Source organism: Chrysemys picta, chromosome 4, assembly GCF_011386835.1.
Source record: "Chrysemys picta bellii isolate R12L10 chromosome 4, ASM1138683v2, whole genome shotgun sequence".
Classification (NCBI taxonomy): Eukaryota; Metazoa; Chordata; order Testudines; family Emydidae; genus Chrysemys; species Chrysemys picta.
The window spans coordinates 89,349,102-89,376,601 of NC_088794.1; the positions used below are offsets into that span (position 1 = coordinate 89,349,102).

A 27,500-nucleotide genomic window follows, 5' to 3' on the forward strand; every position below is an offset into this window, starting at 1 on the left:
GAAGTTCAATTTCTGGGAGAAGGAACATTCCCCACCCTCACTCTCCACAGTTAGGCTTCATTCAGGAACGTTTATAATCCTTTCCTAAACAAGGCTCACAACACCCCACTGCAGTGCCTGCTAGACATATTATATTCTTCCCAAGTTCAATGTTATAGCAAGCTCCTTACACTGTATGGCCCTGAGTCTGGGAATGATGGTAGGACTTGCAGGAGGACTGGAACAACTACTGATCAAGCTTTTCCTTTTGTCCATGGTTGGAGATGCTTGTACAGTGAATTTGTGCTGGAAATCTGTTTAAAAAAAAAAATCACAATTAAAATACTCATTCATGAACCACAACAAAAAAGATTATTAATTCTTTCTGGCACCTTTGCAGAATGGAACCAGTGTTTCAGTGCATCTTTGCAAGCACATAAACCCCCAATTTGCACACACCTAACGCAGCCTGAAGATTAGTGCTTTGCATCTGGATATACAACTGCAAAGGACGCATACAAATGTGTCTAGTGGGGGACTGACATTCCTACCCATATGTACCTGCATAATTTTTCAGGTAAAATCCTTTTCATCTCATTTCCCAAAGAGACTTATGGGGCAAGCAAAAATTCATGAAACAAATGTTTACCATCTTATTAAAGATGGTTATTATTAAAAATATAATCTACCACCATCACTCTCCCCAACTCTCAGTCTCCCTTCAGAGACAGCGTTAACAGTGCAGTACGTGTTAAGAACCATCTAGAACAAGGCTGCCGACTCTGGGTGAATTATATAATCAAACACATGCAGCTGTCTGTTTCTTGCCAGTTTGGAACTCCTCAAGCAATTTGCACATTCAGTTCTCACTCTTATCACAATGGACTCAACTCATTTGACAGCCATCCTCATTCTCCCACCCACTTCCCCAACTGTTGACCAACCAAGTGACATTTTCCGTCCACTCTTGAGGGAATAAAGCAGCAGTTTAATTCTGTATTTATGTGCTAAATAGTAGTGTTGAGAAGTTGAGTGCTGTAGTCCTCATAATCTTCCCTTAGCTACCCAACATGACTCTCAGAGTCCCAAGGTCATTTCCCACACCAGCAGTGCAATGGGCTATGGTTGCTGTTCTGATATCAAATATACCCATATCAGCTTTATTTAACAATAAGACGACCCCAGAGTAGACACTTCCATCATTTTCAGGTACTGTCTTCAATGAAAGTGGGCATTTGGGGTATTGTTGAACTAAATGTTGCATTGGTAGTTAAAATTAATATTTTGCTTTAAAGTGAACTTCCCGATACCAGCTGCAGACTAGTGATGTGTGCTATAAACACTCAAACATTTAACAATCCTCTTTAACCACATCCTTGCCCTTTGGACAATGTTAGTCATAGTGCATAGAGCTCTGTTACCATTTCCTATGTTTTTCCCTATAACCACTGACCTTTAATTTCTTGATGCCAATGAGGTTGGGATTTCTTAAGGCACATCTTGTGACCATCCAATGGGCCATTCTATGATTGCAGGCACAAAGGAGCTACATTTAACAGAAACTTCTTTGGAACAAGAGGACCCCTCTACAACCCGGCACTACAGCATCACTGACCTGAAGGGAGGCTGATGCGATTGCCATCTTTCAACTTAAGACGGTTCTTCTTGAACTTGCCTAGGCGCTTCTTCACCCGAGGCTTCTCCTGGCACAACTGGTGGATGATGATGTTGAGCTCCCTTTCTAGGATGTCAATTTCACGCTCCGCCAACTCCTGCTCCCGCCGCCGCAGCAGCTCCTCATGGTTCTTCTGCTGGAGTGCAGCACGGGTCAGCTCCTCCTCCCACGTGCGCAGCTCCTGCAGGGAGGAAAGAGAGAATTCCGTTTATATCCATTTGTTCTGGTGCTAACATTGTCCCTTAACTTCAATAACTCCTCTCTCTCTTGTGTTTATCCCTCTAATGTATATTAACGGAACTGACACATGAAATTGCCAGTCCTATAGCAAAGGATTTTTAATGAATCCTTAAACTCGGGGGATGTAAACTATGCCTGGAATATTGCTAATATAGCACCTATTTTTAAGAAAGGAAACCACAGGCCCATTAGTTTGACCTCAATTGTATGCAAGGTATTGGAACAAATTTTTAAAAACAAAGTAGATAAGGACAGAGGTAAATGGTAACTGGGATAAAATATAACATTGTTTTACAAAAGGTAGATTGTGACAGACCAACATGATCTCTTTCTTTGAGAAGATCACCAATTTTCTAGATGAAAGAAATGCAGTAGATCTAATCTACCTGGATTTCAGTAAGGCATTTGATACAGTTCCACATGGGAAATTATTAGTTCAATTTGAGAATATGGGGATTAATACGAGAACTGAAAGGTGGATGAGGAACTGGTTAAAGGGGAGACTATATTGGGTCATGCTGAAAGGTGAACTGTCAGGCTGGAGGGAGGATATGAGTGGAGTTCCTCCTGGGTCCGGCTTGGGAGCAATCTTATTTAACATTTTCATTCATGACCTTGGCACAAAAGTGTGAGTGTGCTAATAAAGTTTGCAGATAACACAAAGTTGGGAGGTATTGTCAATATGGAGGAACAGAGGCGGGTTAAGGTTTCGTGGGGCCCTGGGCCAGAGCAAGTGGGGGGCCCCCTCTCCACCCCTCCTTCCGCTTGCAGTACAACCCACAGCACCACCCCATTCTGTCTCTTCCCCCACCGCTCCGCCCCGTTTCACACACGGTCAGCCACATTCTGCCCTCCGCCCCGGCAGCTCTGCAGCCTTGCTCCTATCTGCCCCCACCGTGCACTGCAGCCCCAAGACCAGAGAAGTTCTGTGCCCCTCCCCACGCCGTGGCCCCGGGCCACAGCAGGGAGTGAAAGCTCCCGTGGCCCTGAGTCCGCAGCAGGGAGCTAGAGCTCCTCCAATCCCAGGGCCATAGGCGTAGTTTGACTGCTATATTTGGGGGGGCAAAGCACGCCCATGCACATGCACACGTGCATGCTGAAGCCAGTCCCCTTGGTTCACTGGCTCTCACTCTCCACCTATAGTGCTACCTGGGCTGCCGGTGCTGGGTGGGGACAGGATGGCGTAACGCGGGAGCCCCAGCTGCTGCTGGCAACCACGCCTGCAGTGATGTCCCTGCACTGGTGTTGCTGCGGTTGCCTCCCTGCTGGGGCTGCTGGTGCCCAGGGAATTCCACATGCTGGGCTCCTGCTTCCCCCCACCCATTCCTGTATCCCCTTCTCTTCCCCATCCCTTCCTCTCCACACCTCCCTCCTCCCAACAGGCACTTCTGGTTGTAGAGGAAACAGGCTGGCACAAGGACCCAGGAGGTGGCATTCAGCTGCTGAGGCAAGACCCAGAGCGCAGGGCAAAGCCGCTCCGTCCTCTTCTGTCCACTCCCCATGAGCCAAAACATGCCGGGGAGCAGGGTCGGGGCGCATTTTTCCCTGGAGTCCCTCAATTGGCCGGGGGCCTGTTGGCCCAGTGGCTAATCTGCCACTGTGGAGGAGGACCGGAATATCCTACAAGATTACCTTGAAAACTGGAATAATAGAAATGGGATGAAATGTAATAGTGCAGAATGCAAGAGCATGCCTTTAGGGACTAACTGCAAGAAATTTTACTATAAGCAGGGAATGTATCAGTTGGAAGTCACAGAGGAAGAGAAAGACCTGGGTCTACTGGTCAATCACAAGATGACTATGAGTCACCAATGTGACGTGGCTGTGAAAAAGGCTAATGCAACCCTAGGATGCATCAGGCGAGCTATTGCCAATAGGGACAGGGAAGGGTTAGTATCATTATACAAAACACTGGTGAGACATCATCTGGAATACTGTGTGCACAGTTCTAGTCTCTCATGGTTGAGACAGATGAATTCAAACTGGAACTGGTGCAGAGAAGGGCTACTAGGATGATCTGAGGAATGGAAAACCTATCTTATGAGAGGAGACTCAAAGAGCTTGGTTTGTTTAGCCTAACAAAACAAAGGCTGAGGGGAGATATGGTTGCTCACTATAGATACATTAGAGAGAGAAACACAAGAGAGAGAGGAATTATTGAAGTTAAGGGACAATGTTAGCACCAGAACAAATGGATATAAACTGGCAATCAACAAGTTCAGGCGTGAAATTAGATGAAGGTTTCTAATCATCAGTGGAGTGAAGATCTGGAACAGTCTTTCAAGGGGACCAGCAGGGACAAAAAACCCAACTGGTTTCAAGACTGAGGTTGGTAAGTTTGTGGAGGGGATGGTATGATGAGATTGTCTATGACGGCATGTGGCCTATCTGCAATTGCTAGAAGTAAATATCTCCAATGGCCAGAGATGAGACAATAGATAGGGAGAGCTCTGAATTACTACAGTAAATTATTTCCCAGATATCTGGTTGATGGGTCTCGCTGATGCATTCAGGGTCTAACTGACTGCCGTATTTGAGGTTGGGAAGGAATTTTCCCCCAGGTCAGGTAGGCAAAAAATCCCCACAGTCTCTGCCTTTCTCTGAAGCATGGGGTTTGGGTCACTCTCTATTTGAATTAGAGTAAATGGTGAATTCTCTGTAACTTGAAGTCTTTAAATCATTATTTGAGGACTTTAGTAACTTATCTGAGATTATGGGTTTATTGCAGGAGTGGGTGAGTGAGGTTCTGCGGCCTATGACGTGCAGGACATCAGACTAGATGATCACGATGGTCTCTTCTGGTCTTAAAGACTGAGTCTATGAGCTCTAACACAAATCTACACAATAACGTTATCAAGAGAGATGAAGTGAGGTCTATTTGTTTCCTTTTAAATGTTCATTATATAGAGGTCATTCCTATCAACTCATGCTAGGGTGCAGCATCCCTGTGAATATGGAGGACTTTAAAGTTAACTTTTCACCTTGCCCTTTGTTGATGAAACGGATCAACTGGAATTAATTGTTCCCGAGATCTCCAAATCCTTTGCTCTCCCCATCAAATTCCTTCCTTCTCACCACAAGGACAAAAGGTCTCAGAAAAATCACAGAATAATTATCTCCAGTTGGTCAATTTCACTGCAGAGGTAAAAGTTGAAGAGTTCAAGTTTAATTCCTTTTGGTTTGGAAGTATCCTGTTAAATTGTATGGATTTTTAAACTAATTCTCTCTCTCTTTTTCCTTTTCTTCTTTTTTTTGTAACCTCATTGTTATCTGTAATACCATCCTACAAGCTTGATAATAAGCTTTATTTAAAAAACAAACACTAGTTGTCACAGTAAGTATTCTTCAAAATGTCCTTTTCTGAATGCTATAGATTATTCATATTTTTACTTCTATAATAGTAGCACCAGGAGCTCCAATCAGGATTGGGGCCCCCACAGTGCTATGCACTGTACAAACAGATAGTTCCTGCTCTGAAAAATTTATCAATTTAAGAAAAACTAAACATTTAAATAATTTTAAAATTTAATTCTCATAACTGATGGTTTTGTTTACTGTTTCATTTTCTGCCTCTAAAGCTCTAACATAATGCTGTTGTACCACATGTACCAAAGGACACCACCACCAGAGGGAAGTGTTTATATGCAAAAAAAAAGTTCATGTAATTAAAAAAAAAGTTCTGAACACATTCCTATTCACATTAAGGGGTTTTTTTTTTTGCTTGTTTGTTGTTTTGTGTTTTTTAAAGAGCCCTTTCTCCCTCAACCCCTAAATTAACATTTGAGCCTAAAGCAAATTGACCACCTTTAAGTGACAATTTCATTATAGATAAGCTCATTGTTCCCTTAACCTTGGTTAGGCATATATCCACCAGCCCAACCGGTGGACCTATTAAGTCATTCCATTGTAATATACTGATGGGGACTTCCTCCCCTCTTCTTATACTGACCATAGTAAGCAGATGTTTTACAAGGGCAGTAAAGGAGCTGCTGCAGTTTATGTTCATTTTTCTGACAGTACACGAGAACTCCACCCCCATTCACTGAGCAGCCTTTATTTTTGGTGGCGGACATTGCCCATCCCCTTGTCCTTACTATCCTCCAATGCTGTCTCCACTTAGTCTGCTGCCACACTCAATCACCCAGTGTTTCTCTTACACTTACTAGACAGCTCAATGCCACTATGGGGAAGGAGGAAAAGGGAAGGCAAAGGGACCTGCTGGTGTCTTCCAGGAAAACAGAGAAAACAGGGTAGGGAGTAGCTGGGTGACAGATGCTTCAGTGGCTCCAGTGACTATTTGCAGCAGAGACCATAAAGAAAAGTATAGGAAAGGCAGATAGCTTTTTAGCAAGCCAGCCACCAGCTGTGTTTCTTTTTCCTCTTGCCCTGCATCAGTTCCAGACACTTGGAGAACTCCTGCTATGGGGAGGGGGCAAATCAGGGTACAACAGCTCTGTCTACTTGAACTTCTCTTCTCATTGATCCATCCTCTGAGGCTATTTCCATTTTGTCTTTACTGTTGCTCTTGCCTGTTGGCAATCCCTACAGTCTAGAGCCTGGGGAGGTCAGAGATTAGAGGCTCCATGTGTCACAATCTGGTTACTGACACTGCAGGCCATATGGTGCAGACCAAATCCAGTACAAAAAAAAATTTACATTTTAAGTGTACATGTGTATTTGACACCTAGAACAGCACTGCAAAATTTAGTGCCATATCAACTAAATCAGTCAAGTGGAAAACTCATATGATTTGTGAAAGAAAGAGGTCAATACCATTACTAGCATGATTATATCAAGAGACCCCTACAAATACAGGCATACTGACATTTTTAAAAGCTTCCCGAGTACATGATGAGCTGAGGTAATTCCCTACAAAGAGTCAAATTGGGTTGGCAGATGTACTTTGTGATCCAGTATCTGAAATATAATTTTTTAAAAAAATGTAAGTCTCTAGCCCTTGTGGTTGTGACCAAAACTTTACATAATGGTCATCTTTTCAACCAATACTGATGTTTGCTTGAATTTGCAGGCAGCCCGAAAAAACAGCTCTGAGAATGTGAACTGCCTCTTCCATATTATTTGGGTGTTGACATATAAGCCTAATGATAATGTATTTGTCACAATTGTTAAGAATTTCACTGCCAGGTGACACATGGAAAAATGGAGAGGAACTATCATATTATGGAAAATCTTCAATGTGTGTGACTGGACTCTCATTTTGATGTCACAAGCGGGCAGAGTTTAGGTGTGGACCCAGCATGGAAGAGTACTACAACCTAATTTGTTCCCATTCCAACCCCTTTATGTACATATTAAAAATGCCAGTAAAAGAAACTAACACACAAAGATGATACCTGTTTAGGCTGTGAAACTAGACAAGATCACAGTCCAAGATAACATGAGAGAGTGGAATGTTTTTCCCTTTTTACCTTTTCTTTGGCTCTAAGCTGATCAAACATCTCCTGGATCTCATGCTTCCAGTCTTCCTGCAAGGAGTGGAAGGAATCTTTGGGCATTTCAAAGAAGCCAGACTCCTCTATGGTAGTGAGTTGGTCTAGTATATTGGCGAAAGATGGTCGTGAGTGTGGGTCAGAATTCCAACAGTCTAAAACAGGACAAAGGCAAGCAAGTTGTTAAACATTAGAATAAGTAGGTTAGAGGCTAAGCAGGTGGCAAGTTGTGTTTACTCCTTCTGGCTAAGAATCGTGCACTATCGCATTTTTGTTACCCTGCCTCTCCCATCCCCCAACCTCATCCTCATGTCTTCTCTTGTAGACTAAGCTCTTTGGGGCAGGGACTGTCATTTTAAATATGTCCTGATTTGGTGGCTTCTAAATGCTACTGAAATATAGATGTTAAATAAATAAAATATTGTTAGAGACTGACTCAATTTATAGATAACTACACTACCAAGCTTGTTAAAAACCACACAGCATAAATATTTCACCCAAATACTTTGCTTTAAACTGTAATTGGTTATGGAGCAGGGACTGATTTTGCTGTCAGAGCATAGCTCAGCATAGAGAAGCAAGGGTTAGTATAAGCTTCTTCTGCACTTCACTGGAGAGTTAATTTGGGTGAATGGTACTTAAGTTAGCCTAGAGTGGATGTGAGCAGCCACAATACAAAGCCATACCCAAGTTACTGTGTCCTCATTGGTGCTGTGCTCCCCCATGTGTGCTGCTAGGACTTCTGTAAGCATGTCTCATAGCTCTTTGTGCTGCAGTTAGCAGAGCCACTCTATGGATTCTTTTCCAGTGAACTGTAGAAGAACTCATCTGTCCTCCTGCACACAGAAGGAATTGTGAGAAGGCTTGAAGGACTATCAGCACTCTTGTGATTTAGCCTGCAACCTCATTGCAAAGTGGGCAGGTTATCAGTCTAAGTGAAAGCAAAGCTGGGCTCTAACCCATACTCCCAACTACGCCAGCTAGTTGAGGTAGAAAGAACCACTTAACTCAGGTAAGAGGGCTGATTGTGTGGATGAAAGGGAGGTGAGGGGCAACAACTGAGTAAGTGCCTGAGCTAACTTTGCAGTGAAGGTATATCCTATCCTATATATCTTCAATTCTGATCTGCAATATACCTTGCTATTCTAGTTCCAGGCAGACACAGTCAGTCATTGACACCCAGTTGTGTGGTATGTGTTTGTTTTAGATGAGCAAAGAACAAGTAACTTTTTCCACTTAATCTAAACCAGATTTGAGCTGCCCACGTTTCAAAAAGTGAACTCAAAATGCAGTAAATTATTCTATTATATAGCACCCAAAATACAGAATTTAAGGCATCATCTTACCACAACATGTACAATTCTTAGCCGCTCCAAACAGGCAACAGTATATAAAAGATGCTCAGGTACTATAGCAATGTGGCCCAGCGATATTAACTAGAGAACGGTATATAATAAAATCCCAAACTCTTAAATTATCAAGCTCCTGCTTTTAAAAATACCATCATGTTAAGTGGATGATCTGAAACTCTCATGACCAGGAAAATCCCAATCATTCAATCCCCTCACTTCAAATGTAGGCCCCCTTCCTCAGCAAATGTCAGTGTTTCATTCTACATTTTGTCTCCTAGTGCAGTCTTCATATTGTCTTCTAGTGCAGTCTTCATAGATTCCTGCCTGAGTGATACACTTATTCCCTTTAATGCTAGAGAACTCCTGCATGCCAAGCCCCAACAGGAAGTCAGGTTTCAGAGTAGCAGCCGTGTTAGTCTGTATCCGCAAAAAGAACAGGAGTACTTGTGGCACCTTAGAGACTAACAAATTTATTAGAGCATAAGCTTTCGTGGACTACAGCCCACTTCCTCGGATGCATATAGAGTGGAATAAATATTGAGGAGATATATATACACACACATACAGAGAGCATAAACTCCCACCGGTTTATGCTCTCTGTATGTGTGTATATATATCTCCTCAATATTTATTCCACTCTATATGCATCCGAGGAAGTGGGCTGTAGTCCACGAAAGCTTATGCTCTAATAAATTTGTTAGTCTCTAAGGTGCCACAAGTACTCCTGTTCTTTTAACAGGAAGTCAGATAGGAAAGGCCCATCACATGACCATAGTCCCAGAGGTGGCAGAGTAGAACAACCTCAACCCCACAGTTGCAGATACACATGTTGTAATGCAGAGGGCCTTCCCAATGTGTAAATGTAACCATCCCTTCTAACCAATACCTGGAGGGGCTGAAGCACAGGCTTTCGACATGGCCAAGGGAAGTTGTGCAAATTGTGCAAGAAAGTGCAATATTGCTTGCTTTTTTGAAGGATTATTCTGAACTCCTATTTCTTATTCCTTTTGACTCTGCTGGGATTCTGATTTTGCATTTTTTTTTTAATTATTGCAATTCTCCATTTGGGAATTTTGATACTGAGATTTTGTGCATCAGGATGCTGTTCTTTAGGCATCTGGTTGGGTCCCAAAAGCAACACAGGAATGAACATTTTTATGGCTCACAAGATGCTTCTTATAGCTATGTGCAGAACCAGGGACATCCAAAACTGCTTCGTAGCCTCCCTGCTGCTGACCAATTAGTGACGATGGGCGATACAGAAAAATTGTCCAGGGCATAATCCCTGCCGCTCTATCCCAGTTTTTAAGCATGGCAAAGCAAACATGACCCAGTGTAAAACAAAGTGCAACAACCAACCAAGTGCATGAGTGAGTGAGCTTGATAACTATGCAGGTGGTCCATGGCTTTTATTTTCCCAGGCATAGAGCTGCCATTATCTGCACTAATGAGGACGCTGTAACTTACGAATCTTTTCTCTGAAGAGGGCAAGTTCATGTTTGTCATCTCAGTAAAGACCACCAGAGCAGTAATTCAAAAGCAAAATCAGCATTAGGGGAACCAGAGTTCACCAGGAAGGGAAATGGTGTTTTTGACAAACGATTTTGACAAAGGGGGAGGAAAGGGATTGTTTTCTTATTCCCTTCCAGTTGTTCTCCCTGGATATCATGAAGCTAAACATTCAAAAGTGGAAGTGGTGGTTGCTCTATGGTTTTGGGTTGAAATATAGGGCATACAACTTTATTTCACACCCTCCAATATTTTCCACCCCACCAACACCCATGTTTGATTTTAAGAAACTCTGACTCCCTTCTCTTAAGAAACACTGTCAGTATAAAATGCACTGAAACTGACTGCTCGATGTTGTCATAAGCTCTTTTAGACTGAGCTTGCTGCACTGGATTCTTTATGCTGTACTTAAATTCACTGGCATACAATCAGATTCCCATTGTTCCCATAGCATGTCCTGTGTATCTGACCAGGGGAATCTCAGTGAACAAGTTACATTGTTTCCATCCTTAGTGGCTACTATACTTTCAAGTGTTCATTTACAGTAATTTCTTGGTAACCACATCCACCTGACAAGTTGCTCCCAATTTCGTAACCAGACTGTCACTTAAGGTCATAGTTGTACTAATGCAGATATATGTACTGTATCTGCAATTCTATTGTTTGTAATCCTATAGCTCATTGTTTTAGCAAAACATTATGCAGAATTCTAGATTTTTAATTGAACTGTTTGTAATCTGTATCAAAGGACAGAGAAAGAAAAGTATTCCAGAAGCAGACAAACCTCCCAGTGACACCTACTTAAGTCAAAGGCAAGTCTATCCCACAAGCAGGGGGAGTCAGATAAGCTGGGTTTATTTCCAGCCCTGCCACTAACTCATTGGGTGATACTTAACAAGTCACTTCATCTCTCTATGCCTCCGTTTTCCCCATCTGTAAAGTGGAGGTAATACTACCAGACTCACAGGAGGGTTGTGAGGTTTAATTCTTTAATGGCTGTAAAGCGCTATGAGAGCCTCAGCTATAAGGCACAAAATAGAAGTTCTAAGCATTCTTTTAGAATTCTATATACATATTTTGATAAAAATTAAGAATTGGATTGGAGTGGATGGCTCAGGGGACATTTGCAGAGTTAAAATAGCCAGAGAACCCATCTGGGCCATCACCTGAATTGCACCCTACAAAAGACTATTCCTTCCTTTGGTACTATATTCATACTATAACTCACCTCTGGAAACTGATTAAAAAAAAAAAAAAAAAAAAAAAACAAGCCTTCAACCACCTGGGGCTTTTCAGCATGTCAAAGTCATGATTAAATCCCCCACAAAATTTGAGTATGACATTACCAGATTGATGGGGATACAGATGATGTTTAGCACTAGTACGATATAGAACTTTACATTTTGAGAGTACTATATACACATTAAGCTTCACAACCCTACTTTGTGAGATAAATGACTCATCAAAAGTCACATACCAGGCCCATTTCACCACCAGTGTACTGCAAGCAGCATTCATTTCAATTATTGTGTCAATACTGCAAGCAGATACTATTCCATTGATTACAAAATACATTAATGTGGCCCACCAAGTCAATGGCACAGCAGGAATAGAATTCTGATCCCCAGCCAAGAGTTCAATCCACTAGACCAGTGGTCCCCAAACTTTTTACCTCGCGCCCCTCTTGCCCCATCTGTGTTCCCTCCCCCTGAGCTGGTAGTGGGGCTGAGGCTCCGGGAGGGGGGACAGAGGCTGGGGCCACAGCTGGAGTCGGGAGCAGATCCTCGGCCAGGGGCTGAGGCCTGCAGCTGCGGCTGGGTGCAGAGCCCCGGAACCTTGAGCATGGGGCTGGCAGCCGCGGCAGATCCCCAGGTGCGGGGCCAGGGAGGCACTCCCTCCCCACCCCCTGTGGGGGTTGGTGAGGGCCCCAGCTGTGCCCCCCAAATGTTACTCTGCACTCCTCTAGGGGGGCGCACCCCATAGATTGAAGACCTCTGCACTAGACCATTCTGATTATATATAATAGTGATAATAGTATTAGCTATCAATAGGCTCAAGCTGTAAAATTCAGAAGTAGAGTTAGATTTCAAATACTCCAAATGTGGTGGTATTTGGATCTGGGGGTTTGGTGTAAGCTCATCACCCACAATCAAGACTGCAAGATGACAAAAACATCCCCTTCCCCTCTTCACAAAGGCTTTTACTTCTGCAGCCTAGAGGTCTTATGATACAGTAACTGTCATAGCAGGCTTAGTATGGCTTCTGTAATAACATGGTCCACTGAGTAAAACCATTTAATTCTGTGGTCTGAGCTACTGAAACCTACAAAAACAGGCACTCATGGAAAGCACTCAAGAAAAATATATAAACACTATCTCTCCCACTGCAATTGGTTCTTACCTTCCATGAGTTTGGCAAAAGGTTCTGGGCATGTGGATGGGATCGGAAGGGCAAGTTTATTCATGGCAACTCCATATGCTACTGCTAGACCATCAATTCCTCGGAATGGTACCTCCCCAGTTAGCAGTTCCCAAAGCAGCACACCATAACTATTGGGAGAGAGACAGAAAGTGTGTGTTCGGCTATAACAAACACTTTAATAAACCTCAAGCAAAAACAGGGCATAAGACTCTCTTATTTATCAAGACTGCCTCACATATAAAGGATACTAAATAAAGACATTTACAAAAAAAAAATTAAATGGACTTGTACGTCTGTACACAGACCACCTGCTTTTGTGGGATGTTTGGCCAGTATTAATCTGTGCAGCTCCCTCTTCCTGAATTTAGCTGTCCTGTTTTGGCAAACTCCCTCTCCCTGAGGATGTGACAGGGCTCCTGATTTGTCAAAGTTACAGAAGCACAGTCAATATAGCAACAATTAGGGTTTCACTCTTTTTAAATGAACAGTTTACCATTTTCATTTTGAGCAGTAAATACTCTTAACAAAAATTGTGCAAAGGTTTCTTAATTCTACCATCTAAACTCTCTAAAAATAGAGCATGTAGCAAAATAGTCTATGTGGATCTGTACAGAGACTGGAATTTTTTTCTTTAAACAGAATTTAGTCTTCCAAATATTTGTATTGTGCTCATTACTGTAGTTTTCAAGTACCTTCAATTCTAAATCACACTTTGATGGATTTCTGTACCTCTCCATCCCCCCAAAAGATAACTTTTATATGCTTGTATTGATTTGGGATGGCTAAGTCAAGAAGTGGCTATGCTTTACTTTTTGCTCTGAAGGCAGAGCGATTTGTGGTCTCTCTGATCATTCTGGTTCACAAGCCTGTAGAAGTAATTTGTGTGTGACAATCCACCCAACAGCCTAATTGTGTGGGGTGGGGGGGATATAAGCCTGCCAAATTATATTTTTGCATAAATTTCATATAACTGTATACACTCAGGTACAAAACTTCAGAACCAGATGCCACTCCATTTTAAAAGTTATGCTGTTACAAAAGTGCAATGTGGAGAGCTGATTGTGTTTATGGGGAGCAGAGGGCTAACTAGATGTCATGTATATATAAATCTAAAAATAAATATGTACATTAACATGCCATACTTTCAGTATTAGTCCTATTCTCTTTTTCATGACAATGAGCCCCAAGAAATGGGAAAGAGGAATGCCTATTAGTACTACCCTAGTTTAAGGATTTCATTAACTCTGAAAATGTCAATAAGAAATGCAGAAAGTCAAGCAGTTTTCAACAATACTGTGTTCTTAGAAACCAGTAATGACATCTTAAGGACTTAGACTTGAGTCTGGAATTTTAAAAAAGCCATTACATAGAATATCAGGGTTGGAAGGGAACTCAGGAGGTCATCAGTCCAACCCCCTGCTCAAAGTCCCAGAGAGATTTTTGCCCCAGAACCCTAAATGGCCCCCCCTCAAGGATTGAACTCACAACCCTGGGTTTAGCAGGCCAATGCGCAAACCACTGAGCTATCCCTCCCCCCATAATACATTACGATTTATTCCTTCTAAGGAGTGTTTGCTTTCTGACAAAAATTCTAGCATAGTCCCTAGTAGTCAGCCTAACAAATTTCAGAGTGCAATGTGGCTAGCTCAGAAATGTGAAGTGTTTTTCAGAAAAGGGGAGAAAAATATTTGCTTCAAATTAAGTCTTGTGAGAGACTGGGTAATCTACATCTGGATCATTTAAATTATGAGAGAAGTTAGGGAAACAGAAGATGAGGACTTTAAAAACACTATAGTGTCCTGCCTTTTTTGTTGTTGCTAAATACAAATGATCTTCTGATTTCCTATTAAATCCCTCTGCAATGAACCTTGAGACAGGTATCGGGCCGGGGAGGGCGGGGGGGCGGCGACACAAAAGAAGGGAAGGAAGCACCAAATCCGATTTAAGCCATAAGGGAAATTTTTAAGTGATGTGAAGTTGGAATATGAATCATGTCCTGTTTTTTATTTAGCAACTGATGTGACATAATACAGTAGAAGGCAATACCAACCCAATATACCATACACTGCTCTGTCAGGTCATTCAGTTTTATGAGACAGATGCAGAGGTTTAAGGAGATTGACAATGTCCCGTTGAGCCTCTTAATACTAACAAGTAGTCTGTCTCTCGTTTCCCTGAAGGAGCAGCTCCAGCAACAGATCACACATGCTACTCTGCACATCAGTATTCCTCATCCAGGAGTAGCACCAGAGTGAAATTTACCAGGTCCCTCAACAGTCTCACTCTACAGCTGCTGCTCCTACCAGTGCTGCTGGGCAAGTGTTATGAACATGATACTCCCTCTGAGGGAAATTTCAAAAAGCAGAGGGGATGGGCAAATATGGGATTCCAGCAATCCCATGCTGAATTTAAATGCTTGCAGGAGACATGGTTTTGATTCCTGCTCCCAATCCGGTCACCATCTCTTCTGTAGGGTGCTCAGAATTCTCTGGAAACAACGTTCTCAGCCCCAAATGGTAAGAGAAGGCTGCACTTTTCCAACTAATTAAGAAGCGATATTGATAGATATTGAACACAGTGTCTTTCAGCCCCTCTTAAGCAGAAGGTTGGTGGTCATAAAACAGAAACCAGAGGGTAGAAGAGGTTAACACACTGAAAGGAAAAGCAGCAGGAGAGACTCTCTATCCCCATTAAGGAGATAGAGAAGGAGATGAGGCCCAGATCTTTTTATAGCATTCTGAAGTGTTGTTTGGACTTTAATTACAACAGGAACCACATAATACTGACTGTACACTCAAGTGAACCAACGTTCATATGAATAATTAATCATCACCTAGTAATCCAGTAATCCTTTAAGCCATTTAACATCAGGTTCAATCCTACTCAATGGATTTTCAGGGAGTCGGAGGAGCTATGTGATATTGCCACCTTCCCTGATGTCTCTGAACTTATTCAAAGGTCTTAATTTCCTTTCTGTTTTTTATTTTTAAATGTCAGTAGTGCCCTATTTTCCTTCTCTGCCTCCCCCAAGAGTCTGCACTTAACATGAAAAAGGAATTTCCCCCCCTCCCAACAAGTGATAGCAAAGTCAGACAGGGGATCCAAAGGATGGAACCCCCCCAGCCCAGTTCCTTCACCTTCCCAATGTAAAACCCACTGGGAAAACAGACACTTTCTATCAAGAATGAAATCTCACTTCATTTAAAAATAAATCCTGATTATAATTTAGTGCTGACAAATAGTACTGGACTGAGAGCATGGGAGCCTGTTTGTCCTCGGAACAGGTATAACATGTAGTGCTAGCTTCCCCCACCCCGCCCTACTCAACCCTGACCTGGAGGGACTACCACTAAAGCTGAAAGGGAAGTTTAACTTCACTACTGACTTCTTGGCTTTTCTGCTAAGGGCTTGGCTACACTTGCGAGTTACAGCGCAATAAAGGAGCCCCGGGCGCACTAGCTCACTCCCCGTCCACACTGGCAAGGCACGTAGAGCGCTCTGACTCCGCAGCTAGAGCTCTCCTGGTACGCCACCTCGGCGAGAGGAATAACGTTTGCTGCGCCTTGGCTACAATGCACGGGTGTCAGTGTGAACAAGGTGTTGCGTTACTGCGCTCTGATCGGACTCCAGAAACATCCCATAATCCCCTTATATCAAGTGGCCACTCTTGTCATTGTTTTGAACTTCAGTAGGAATGCGGAAATGCCCTTTCAAAGCTCCATTTCTGACACCCGGCATGCAAGCCGTTACTGTGGAATGCTGTGTGTGAGAGAGAGGTGTGGGGGAAGGGGAGATCTGCTGCTGTCTGAACTTACAAGACAGCATGTTGACATGCTCTCAGCCCCCCAAAAACCCACTCTCTCTCCCCCCACATACACACAACACACTCCGTCACACTCCACCCCATCCCTCCCCATTTTAAAAGCACGTTGCAGTCACTTGTATGCTGGGATAGCTGCCCATAATGCACCACTCCCAATGCCGCTGCAAGTGCCGCAAATGTGGCCACACCAGTGAGCTTGCAGCTGTCAGTGTGGACAGATTACAGCGCTTTCCCTACTGCGTGCTAGGAAGCCTGTTTTAACTAAAAGTGCTCTACATCTGCAAGTGTAGCCATGCCCTAAGACTGCAAGCAAAGAGGATAATTAGTGATTTTGAGATAGTGGCTGGACAGTGGTCATGTGATAAGTACCTATCCATTGGGATAGGAACTGCCACCACTGACTCATTTCACCTAGATTGCTGCATAGTCTGTTTCAGTCACAACAGACTTGGCTGGATTCAAATTAGCATTCTAAAAGGTAAGTATAAGCCTCTATATCCAATACCCAGCCTCTGAATCATCTCCATCTGCTAGTCAGACACGTCTAAATGATTCCAGTACTCTATTCCCACAGGTGAAAATTTAAAATTCTGGGCAGATAACTGGTCTGAGAAGTGCCAGACATGCATCTTGTACATGTGTAATTGAAGAGGCTAGGTGATATTGTGGCATCACTTCCTGCATTATGGTAATATCACTGACACGGATAAAGAAAAAATTTATTGTAAAAAGTATAAATGTATCAAAGTGAAGTACACGTAGCCGTTAGAAATTTCCATGAGAAAATGGAAAAAACCTTGCTATACCCCTATATGGCCTGCTGGACTTGCATTTCTCCTCATTAACAAAATGGCTCTCTGGGGAAGTGTTTACTTTGAGATTCCTCCCTTCCCCCAAACACCCATTTTTGGATGTTTCTAAAAAACAGCTGAGCATTCCAGAATCTGGGAGAAAGGAAAATGCACCGAGGAATAAATAGGGATAATGTCCTATAAAACAACATTTGAATACTGAAGTAGATTGCTGGGCATGCCCCTTTCCAGGTGAGCTACATCCATGGATGAAAGGTGCTATACAAGAGCAAGGTATTATAGATACCAGCAGAAACCACAGCTACAAATAAAAAGGTATGAGCAGTGGTGTTTGGTGGGTGGCAAACAACAGATAGGAATCACAATTAAGTAGTTACAGTACACAGCTGATATCTACTTACTGTATGACCATGTACAAATTGCAATCTCTGCGCTTCATTTTCACCCTTTGCAAAGTGGAAATAAATACCTATTTTACCTGACAGGGCTGTTGTAAGAATTCCGTGTCTATAAAGTACATTGAGAGCCTCAGATGGAGGGACTGTTTGTCATGTGTTTGTACAGCATTGTCTATGACTGGGGCCCTTAGGTGCTACTGCAACATAAAAAAATAAGTGATAATAGTAAGGCATGCATGCTAGGTAAGTGCAAAATATTGTTTACCAGCAAGCCTAACTAGGGCACTGGTGGCAGAAACCACTCCTCAGAACATTGCTATGGCCTATAATAAGCATCTTCTCCAACAGCTACCTGTGCATTTGTGCATCAAGGAGATGAGCTGGATAAGACCTCTGTCAAAAGGCTAGGACCCTCATTCAGACAGGAGCTCTTCCAATGAATTAAGAGACTTTTTAGGAAAGGTGTTGGGATAAAAGTTTTCATACCTCAGGAAGGGAGACAGCTAATTTTGTTGTTCTTACAGAGATTAATTGTATGGATGCTTATCAGTCAAATTCCAATCTGGCAGTGATTAGCCAGGAGAGTGGTGTGGGGGAGAGACATGTCTAATAGGATAAAAAAAAAGTCAATCCTGTCAAGGATTTGAACAGCATGCTTAGGTGGGAATAGGAGTCTTTAATTGTGTCTGTTTGTGAAGAGGCTAATGCTCTCAAATGATAATATTGCCTGGGTGGCATTTGCTCCTCTATACGTGTATCTCAGACACCAGGTGGCCAGGGCCCAATGCCCAACTGGACCATGCTCTGTTCAACACACCTCAACTGTGATCCTACAAGTGCCAGTATCTTGTTGCCAGGACTAAGAATACCACAGAAGCAACAAATATTTCAGGCCTGTGGAGAAGCAGAACATCGTGGCTCTCTCACCAGCGAACCTCTCCAACTAAAGAACACCACAGATGGCTCCAAAGGGAGATTCATTCTGTTCTCTGTGAGAAGGCTGGTAGCCAGAAGACAGGACTTTGTAGTTGATTGATGTGAAACAAGGAAAACGGGGAGAGAGGCTCACAGGAGGATTATAATACTGTGCATAGATATTATAGGTTCTCAACATGCTATACCCATTCATTAAGGTCTTGTCTACACTGAGCTTTTTTACTCCTGGGGAAATTCTGTGCCACTGCGCAAGATTTAGGAATGAAACTAAGGAATATCATGTCCAGGTAAAACTCCCCATGCAGTTTAGATAGACAGACTGTAATACTAGAGCTGGAATACTGCCAGAACATCAGCTGAATCCCTTACACTTGCAAAAATTAACTCTTTAATAATCACAAGTGGATAGGATCTTGATTTTGTGTCTTATTCAAAAGACAATTGTTAAGTAAGTGCACAGATTTTGTTTTATGTACTGCAGAGAAGTGAGGGTAATGGAGACGGGACAAGCACACGTCCGAACCCATAAAGCAACAGCCCGTGTTCTGGATTCCTAACCCCCAAAGGAGGGTGATGATACAGCAGGATGGAAAGCTAGGGGACACAGAGCTTTAGTAAAACAGGAGTTAGGGGATTCGATTAACCACGATTGGTACTGTATTAAGCATACAGTAGGTTGTCTGGCAGTCCCCAGCACTTAAATGTTTAGTATCCAAGTACTCAGTGCCAAATCAATACCTCCACACATCGCTGCCTTTGGAGAACATGGAGGAGCGGATGACCTCAGGAGCCATCCAGGCATATGTTCCAGCTGCACTCATTTTGGTGGTTTTATGCCATTCTCTGGCCAAGCCGAAATCCGTGATCTTCAATATCTTGTTGCTCAGGTCTCCATTTTCCACCTTCTCGAGTATCAATACTGGAGGGAAGGGGGAAATGAAACATGTACAGTGAGACTAGGATTTATCCATAAAGATCTCCTCCCCACCAAAGAGAAGCCATTTCCCAAATTTAAGTCTTGCCTTAGCTAATCTCTGCTTCTGAATGCTTTACACATTATCTTGCCTTGTAAAAGAAGTCTCAAACTGTGCCCTCAATCTGATGAAAAACAAAATGTCTAATTAATGAGTCCATTCCCATAATTAACAAACATTAATCACAGCCAAGACCTGAAAGCAAGGATTTCAGAAGCAGAATTGGCCAAATCCTGAAATCCTTGCTCAGTTTTTACTCAGTCCTTACTAGAACGCAATTGAGGATATAGGGTTATAGCATCATATATGCACTTCTAGGATGCTGGAGATGTGACCTTTGGTTTTTAATGTATCAGGATACCCAAGGTACAGGTAAATAGGACATAAGAACCATTCGGCGTACTGTGTACTGTTACTCTATGTAAACAATCCTCTGGTAAAGGGAAGTGAACCACTGTAACTTCTAGAAATCCAAAAAAGGGGAGGTGCCTCGTATATAATTTCCTAATTAATCCTTTCTGAGCAAAGCAACTATCGCATCTTTCTCACGAACTGCTTAGAAGAGATTCTTATCAAGGAGAACAACCCCATAAGGGTGGATTCATAGATTCATAGATTCTAGGACTGGAAGGGACCTCGAGAGGTCATCGAGTCCAGTCCCCTGCCCGCATGGCAGGACCAAATACTGTCTAGACCATCCCTGATAGACATTTATCTAACCTACTCTTAAATATCTCCAGAGACAGAGATTCCACAACCTCCCTAGGCAATTTGTTCCAGTGTTTAACCACCCTGACAGTTAGGAACTTTTTCCTAATGTCCAACCTAGACCTCCCTTGCTGCAGTTTAAACCCATTGTTTCTGGTTCTATCCTTAGAGGCTAAGGTGAACAAGTTCTCTCCCTCCTCCTTATGACACCCTTTTAGATACCTGAAAACTGCTATCATGTCCCCTCTCAGTCTTCTCTTTTCCAAACTAAACAAACCCAATTCTTTCAGCCTTCCTTCATAGGTCATGTTCTCAAGACCTTTAATCATTCTTGTTGCTCTTCTTTGGACCCTTTCCAATTTCTCCACATCTTTTTTAAACTGCGGCGCCCAGAACTGGACACAATACTCCAGCTGAGGCCTAACCAGAGCAGAGTAGAGCGGAAGAATGACTTCTCGTGTCTTGCTCACAACACACCTGTTAATACATCCCAGAATCATGTTTGCTTTTTTTGCAACAGCATCACTTCTATTTAAAAATACATTAAAATGGAAATGGCCATACGATAAACTCACGTTCAGGTCAGGATTTTCAAAAGCCACAGTGATTTTGGGTGCCCGATTTGACACACCTTAAAAGGGCTTGATTTTCAGAGAATGGATGCTCAGCACTTCCTGAAAATCAGGCCCCTTTAAACTGCCTCATGTTGGGAACACCAAAATTGAGGCACCCAAAAATCACTAGGCACTTTTGTAAATCTTGGCCAAGTGAATAAGTTGCATGTGATGTGTCACAATGGAGTGCAGGGAGGGAACAGGGTTGAGGCAGGAGCAAAGAGAGAAACTTAAGTAGTAACAAGACTGCTACCAGTTAAACTGAGCAAACAGATGAAATGTGTTTAACGGTCTTACAGTTCTACTCCAGTATGAACTCATATTTAAATCCGCCATGGCCATTATCTATGGACAGGGCTCAGAGTATGCAGAATATAATGCCGAATCCAGGCATGGAAGTACACTCTAGATTCTTAACTTTTTAAAAATTTACAATTCTAGTTCTTATGGTAGCAACGAAAAACAAAGCCTACCAAATGTAAATCAACATAATGTTGTCTTCCTGAGTTTGTAGACAGCCTGAAATAGCTTAAACAGAAGTCTGAACCACTTCATTCATCTTAACGAGTTAATACTGAAATTTAAAGATGACAGTTTAAGTGAAACAGTTAATGTTTACATTGCTGATCATTTTAGCACAAAAATCCAGCTAGTGTGATTATTCTACAATTCAAGACCCCCTTTAACAGCTTCCTAGGTGCCAAGTGGACACTTTCTCATGTGCCAAAACTTTCATCTTCTATTCTAGCAACTTTTAAGATGTAATTCTGCATTGTCTGCACAAAAATCAGTAGCATATTTAAAACAAATGGTGCAAACAGCAAAAACTACATTGGATTTAATATCAAAATGAGCACCACAAGGTTTATTGTACTGATTTTATTATTCATTTTCTTATTTAACTTTACAGCACCTCCTTTTTTATTTTAAATAAAGCTGCCACAGTTCCCAGTCTGTTGCAATATGATACAGCAATAAAAGGAGTCTTTGCTACAGAATTAATGTGAGTTTACCATAGAGTACAAGAATCCTTGTCTATAAGAAGCATGATGCCTGTTTCTCCATTGCCTTGCACCTTGTGCTATCATTTACACCACTACACAGTGAATGCAAAGTGGATTTAAAACACTACCATTCAGCTTTAGTAACACTTTAATGTTAAATGTCCAAGCTTTCTTAGGAGCTAAATATGTAAAACTTAAGTCTGTGTTGTAGAAAAAGATAGGAGAGAGGCTAGAATAAGATGCAAGGAAATAGGCAGGCATATACAGTAACTTGACATCCAAATGCAAACCCTATAAAACAAGGAGCACAACCACCCAAATGACCCACCTGTAACTATAGCACATGAGCAGCAGTATCATTAACGGTAACTATATTCAAGGAATGGTGCATAGGAGGAATGCTGGGTTTGTATTACTTAGGATTCACTGCATATGAGTTTTTTTGTTCTTGATCCAGAACAAGTATTCATTTGTACAACTGTATCAGCCCAAATAAGGGCACATTTTTGTCCGGCAATTTTTTCTGCAGGCTTTAGAATCCCTTCACCTGCGTGGGATTGGTTGGCTCAAGAAGTTAGTAATGGGATATTGTGCCTTATATGGCTCCTGTAGACTACAGGTTTATACAGAATGAGGTTGGTTCTGATTGAAAGTAATCACAATCTGACAGCTTTTCATTTATGTAGGATAAATAAATTGGAGCTCTCAATCTAATTCCAGTGGATAGGTGTCCATACAAAAAGTCTTTGCGCACAATCTCAGACTGGCAGACTAAGAGCCATGAAGAATGGCCTCTCGGGGGGAGTTGGGGAGAGGGGCATTAGTTCAGGGTTGAGACATGGTGGCCAGGCAGCATGGAAAGCAGAATTTCTAAACCTTATGAAGGCAACAGTAACTTCTGCAGTGTAACTTGTCAGCTGGGGGAAAATAATATGATGGCCATTTCCTCCAACAGCTGGATCAACAGAAGCCACATTTACTGTATGGATGCGTGGTTGGGGTGTGGGGCGGGGGAGAATCAGACTTTTAAATGTATAGTCACAGGGCATCTGTATTATGACTGAAGCCTAGGAAAACCATACTTGGGAGAATCTAAGGGCTTGGCTACACTTGTGAGTTAGCATGCAATAAAGAAGCCCCATGCGCACTAGCTCACTCCCCGTCCACACTGGCAAGGCACGTAGAGCGCTCTGACTCCGCAGCTAGAGAGCTCCTGGTACTCCACCTCAGCGAGAGGAATAACGTTTGCTGCGCCTTGGCTACAACGCACAGGTGTCAGTGTGAATGAGGTGTTGCGTTACTGCGCTCTGATCGGCCTCCAGAAACATCCCATAATCCCCTTAAATCTTGTCATTTTTTTGAACTCCTGTAGGAATGCGGAAATGCCCTTTCAAAGCTCCGTTTCTGACAGCTGGCATGCAAGCCATTACTGTGGAATGGTGTGTGTGTGTGTGTGTGTGTGTGTGTGTGTGTGTGTGTGTGTGTGTGTGTGTGTGTGTGTGTGAGAGAGAGAGAGAGAGAGAGAGAGAGGTGGGAGGGAGAGGGAGAACTTACAAAACCGCATGCTGACATGCTCTCAGCCCCCCAAAAATCCACTCTCTCTCTCCCCCCCAATATACACACACACCCCACACTCCCTGTCACGCTCCACCCCACCCCCGCATTTGAAAAGCACATTGCAGCCACTTGCATGCTGGGATAACTACCACAATGCACTGCTCTCTGTGGCCGTTGCAAGATCTGCTAATGTGGCCACGCCAGTGAGCTTGCAGCTGTCAGTGTGGACAGATTACAGCGCTTTCCCTACTGTGCGCTACGAAGGCTGGTTTAACTCAAAGCGCTCTACATCTGCAAGTGTAGACATGCCCTAAGATTTCCACACCACCACCAAGTCGAGCTGGTGTGGTTCTCCAGGCTTGAGGGCTGCACACAGTAGCCAGTCTATAAATCACCATGGGTGGGGAACTGGGTGTTCAGTTTATCCTGCTCTCCCAGACCAACAGTAAAGGCAGCTTACAAGGCCATCTGCAACTGGGGGGAGGCATACTTACTGCCAATCAAGCACCAGGAATAAGCCTACTCCAAGTGCACTGAGAGTCATGGCATTAGCTCAAAAACAGGCTAACGCCCCCTAAAAACTGCTTCTGTATTATTAGCTGACAGCATGGTTAGAGGCAGAGCATCAACACTCTGGATCTTTGGAGCTACTCATTACCCCAATCAAGCACAGATTCATCAATAGTGCATTCTCCACAGACTGGTCCAGCTCCTGAGCAGAGATCAAGGCAATCCTAGTAATTAAAGAGACTTTTCAGACCTCTGCCTAAAAACACAGCTCTTTTCTGAAGACAGGAAAAAATTCCTTTTATATTCCACAGAGATACAAGTCTCAACTGCTAGGTTGGTATTCATTTGGGAAAACAGTGTGTTAAGTATCAAGTGCATGGGTTGGGTGGAGGAGTCCTTCAATTATTCCAAAGTTTAAACTTAAAGCAGGTGCTTAACCTCATTGACCTTCTCCCATAGGAATACAACAGAAACTAAGGCAAAAGCAATTCAGCTAAAAGTAACTTTTCAAGCACCCTAAGCCACAGGCACCCCTTCACCATTTAAGAAATCTTCAATTTGGGGTTTTTTTGTTGTGGATTTTATTTATGGCTCTTTCCTACAGTCCCCAATAGTACCCAATCCTGGGTATTTGCTACCAAAAAGACACTGATGGAAGAAGGTAGCTTGGAGATGGAATTTTGTCTGCTGCCTAACTAACCAAATGAATACATACATCTTCCATTGCTTCTCTGCTCAATTCAGTGACTCGGAGCAGGGATTCTAACTGAACTATAAAAAGGTTTTGAGGACAGCTAGTCAGGAATAAAATTTCCATTTTGCAGGAACCTCTGACATTTAAAAAAAATTAAATAAATAAATAAATAAAAACCCCACACCAAAACGCCAACTGAACAAAAAGCCAAAATTTTGAGATTTCAAAAACACCCAACTCCAAAACTCAGATTTCTGAATCAGGACCATCAAAACTCTCATTTCAACTTTATCAATTTGATTCATTTTGTTTAGACTTTTATAATATTTGTAGGATGATACATTCAATTTTTATGTATCTTATAGTTAATATAATATAAAAGTCAAAGCAAAACATTGACTCCCCCTCCCCCAATTTTTGTCAAAAATCCACATTTTTGTGAAACATTTCAATTTTGACAAAAGTGCATTTTTCTACAGAATGGTGTTAAAGTTTTTTTGACCAGCTCTGGTTGTGTGTATATGGGAGCCAGAGAATGACCTCCTAATTTTTGGTACTTTAGAACAGGGGTGGGCAAACTACAGCCCACGGGACGAATTCGGCCCCTCAGGGCTTTGGATCTGGCCTGCGGGATTGCCCCCCGTGGTGCCGTGGGCCCCGCACCGCTCTCAGCAGTGGCCAGCCCAATGTCCCTGCGGCCCCCAGGCCCTTGCCTCCATGCACCGCCCCCCGCAGCTCCCATTGGCCGGGAATGGGGAACCGCGGCCAATGGGAGCTTCGGGGGAGGTACCTGGAGGCGCAACAAGGGCAGAGCACACAGAGCCCTCCGCCCCTTCTCCCCCAGGGACCACAACGCTTCCTGGAGTGGCGCGGGGCCGGGATGCAGGGTGCCTGCCCTGGCGCGTGCTGCTGCCACCCCGGAGCCCAAAGCCCGCCTGCATCCCACCCAACTCTCTACCCTAAGCCCCCTGCCTGCACCGTGCACCCACCCCTCCTGCACCCCAACTCCCTGCCTTGAGCCCCCTTGTACACCCCGCTCCCCTCCTGCACCCTGCCCCCCAACTTCCTGCCCTAAGCCACCTGCCTGAACCGTGCACCCCTCCTGCACCCCAACTCCCTGCCCTGAGCCCCCTGCTGCACCCTGCACCCCCAACCCTGTCCTGAGCCTCCTCCCACAGTCCACACCCCTCCTGCACCCCAACCTGCTTCCCTGAGTCACCTCATGCACCCCGCACCCCTCCCTGAACCCCTTCCCGCACACCGCACCCCCTCCCACACTCTGCACTCCCTCCCGCACCCCAACTCGGCCCAAAAAGTTTGCCCACCCCCGCTTTAGAAAGTTCCTGAATCAATAAAAATAATGGACAGGGTGGGAGATAACAGACTTGAAATTCCCTCCATAGAGTCACCTTGCTAATGCTGCTGAATTCCCCATTTCCTCCATGTTTATAATCTGAAGAGGAGAGAAAGGAATGGCTGGAGCCCTAATAAAGTACTGCCTGGCTCCCTCCCACTGAGCTTCATTGAAGGAACACTACCTAAAATGCAGCTGAACAGGACTAAAACATCCTTCTCTTATCACTGCTGAATATGGGAGTAGAGGAAAGCTACTCCCTGGTGTGGCGTTAAGAATGTAGAATCCATCTCCCTGGGAATGGAAGTACATGTTGCTAGAGCCACAATCTGCAGCACGGCAATTGAGGCATCCTCAGAGAGGCTTATCCTTGGTGCCCTTGAGCAGTGCCCAGCTCCCAGCTGACCTAAGCTGAGGGATAGGAGCCCTACCAGCTGGATGATCACCACCAAGTGGAAGAAAGTTCCCAGAGGATAAACACACAGATCCCTTATGAACTCCTGGAGTGCATCTTCTATCTCGGTTCCTTTTTATGGCATATACCATTTCTAGCCTCAGAAATCCACTTCAGTTCTATTTTGAAGATGAAAATCAAATTGATTTGGCAAGTGCTGTTGCAAAGCTCTGCAGAAAGGTATGACTCTTCCTCGCAGCTGCTGGAAGCAGAACAACTGTCAGGCTCTTTGGAAGGGGGATCATACATTCACCCTATGTCTGTGATTCATAGGTCTGGTTCACCACATTGCAGCAACGGAAAGGCAAGAGACATTGTTAGGATCCACGGCCCATCCTGGGCAAGAGATCATCTAAATCTGGTTGCTTAGTTTACAGTGTGTTCAGAAAGTTACCTTTCTTTGTATTAAGGTCAAAAGAATTTGTGCTCACATGTTTATTTAAGTATTCAAACACTTGGTCCTTGTTTCACATGCAGACTAAGCCAATGAGAGACAGTCCCATGACAAAGGCCACAGAGAAAGACCATGTAAAAGCTGACATTATTAATTCCCCATTCACATATTTAAGTCATTGGACTACACTCTCCTTCCTCATTAGAACTGCTGTGCTTCATGCTACTGCAGCCCGATCTTGAATCATTGATTTTTACAAATTAAATTCACCATGCATCCCCCTTGTCTTATAATGCTAGTCACATTTCACAGAGCAGTGTCATATGTCTATCCATCTCTTAATAGCACTAGTCAGTATGCTTAGGATAGAACCTACAGCAAGGAGGTGAGCCAGCTGAAGTGAGATCCAGAAAAACTGCTTTGCCTGCACAGGGGACAGTTTATTTCATAAGTGTTGTCTAATAAAACTATGGGGGAAGTATAGGGCACCCATAAAACCCATCTCCCCCAAACCATTAACAGGAAAATTTACCTTCTGCAGGTCTATTAATTCAACAGGATGAAAAAGAAAAATGAGGGCAGGGTCAAGGTATAAACGTCTTTCAAAGTGTCACTCCCATCTTTAAAAAAGGAACTGGTTGG

General features: G+C 43.3%; 1 protein-coding gene across 1 annotated transcript in view; it reads right to left on the reverse strand.

Moving 5' to 3' along the window:
- The window catches only part of MAP3K9 (mitogen-activated protein kinase kinase kinase 9), a 76,455-nt gene that overhangs the window by 21,625 nt on the left and 27,330 nt on the right, over positions 1-27,500 (reverse strand). Inside the window, exons 3-7 of the mRNA XM_008172558.4 lie at positions 19,334-19,514; positions 12,606-12,754; positions 7,324-7,499; positions 1,595-1,835; positions 171-293 (exon numbers count right to left, since the gene is read on the reverse strand). Of these exons, the coding sequence (XP_008170780.2) occupies positions 171-293; positions 1,595-1,835; positions 7,324-7,499; positions 12,606-12,754; positions 19,334-19,514 (870 nt within the window). The remainder of the gene's footprint in view (positions 1-170; positions 294-1,594; positions 1,836-7,323; positions 7,500-12,605; positions 12,755-19,333; positions 19,515-27,500) is intronic.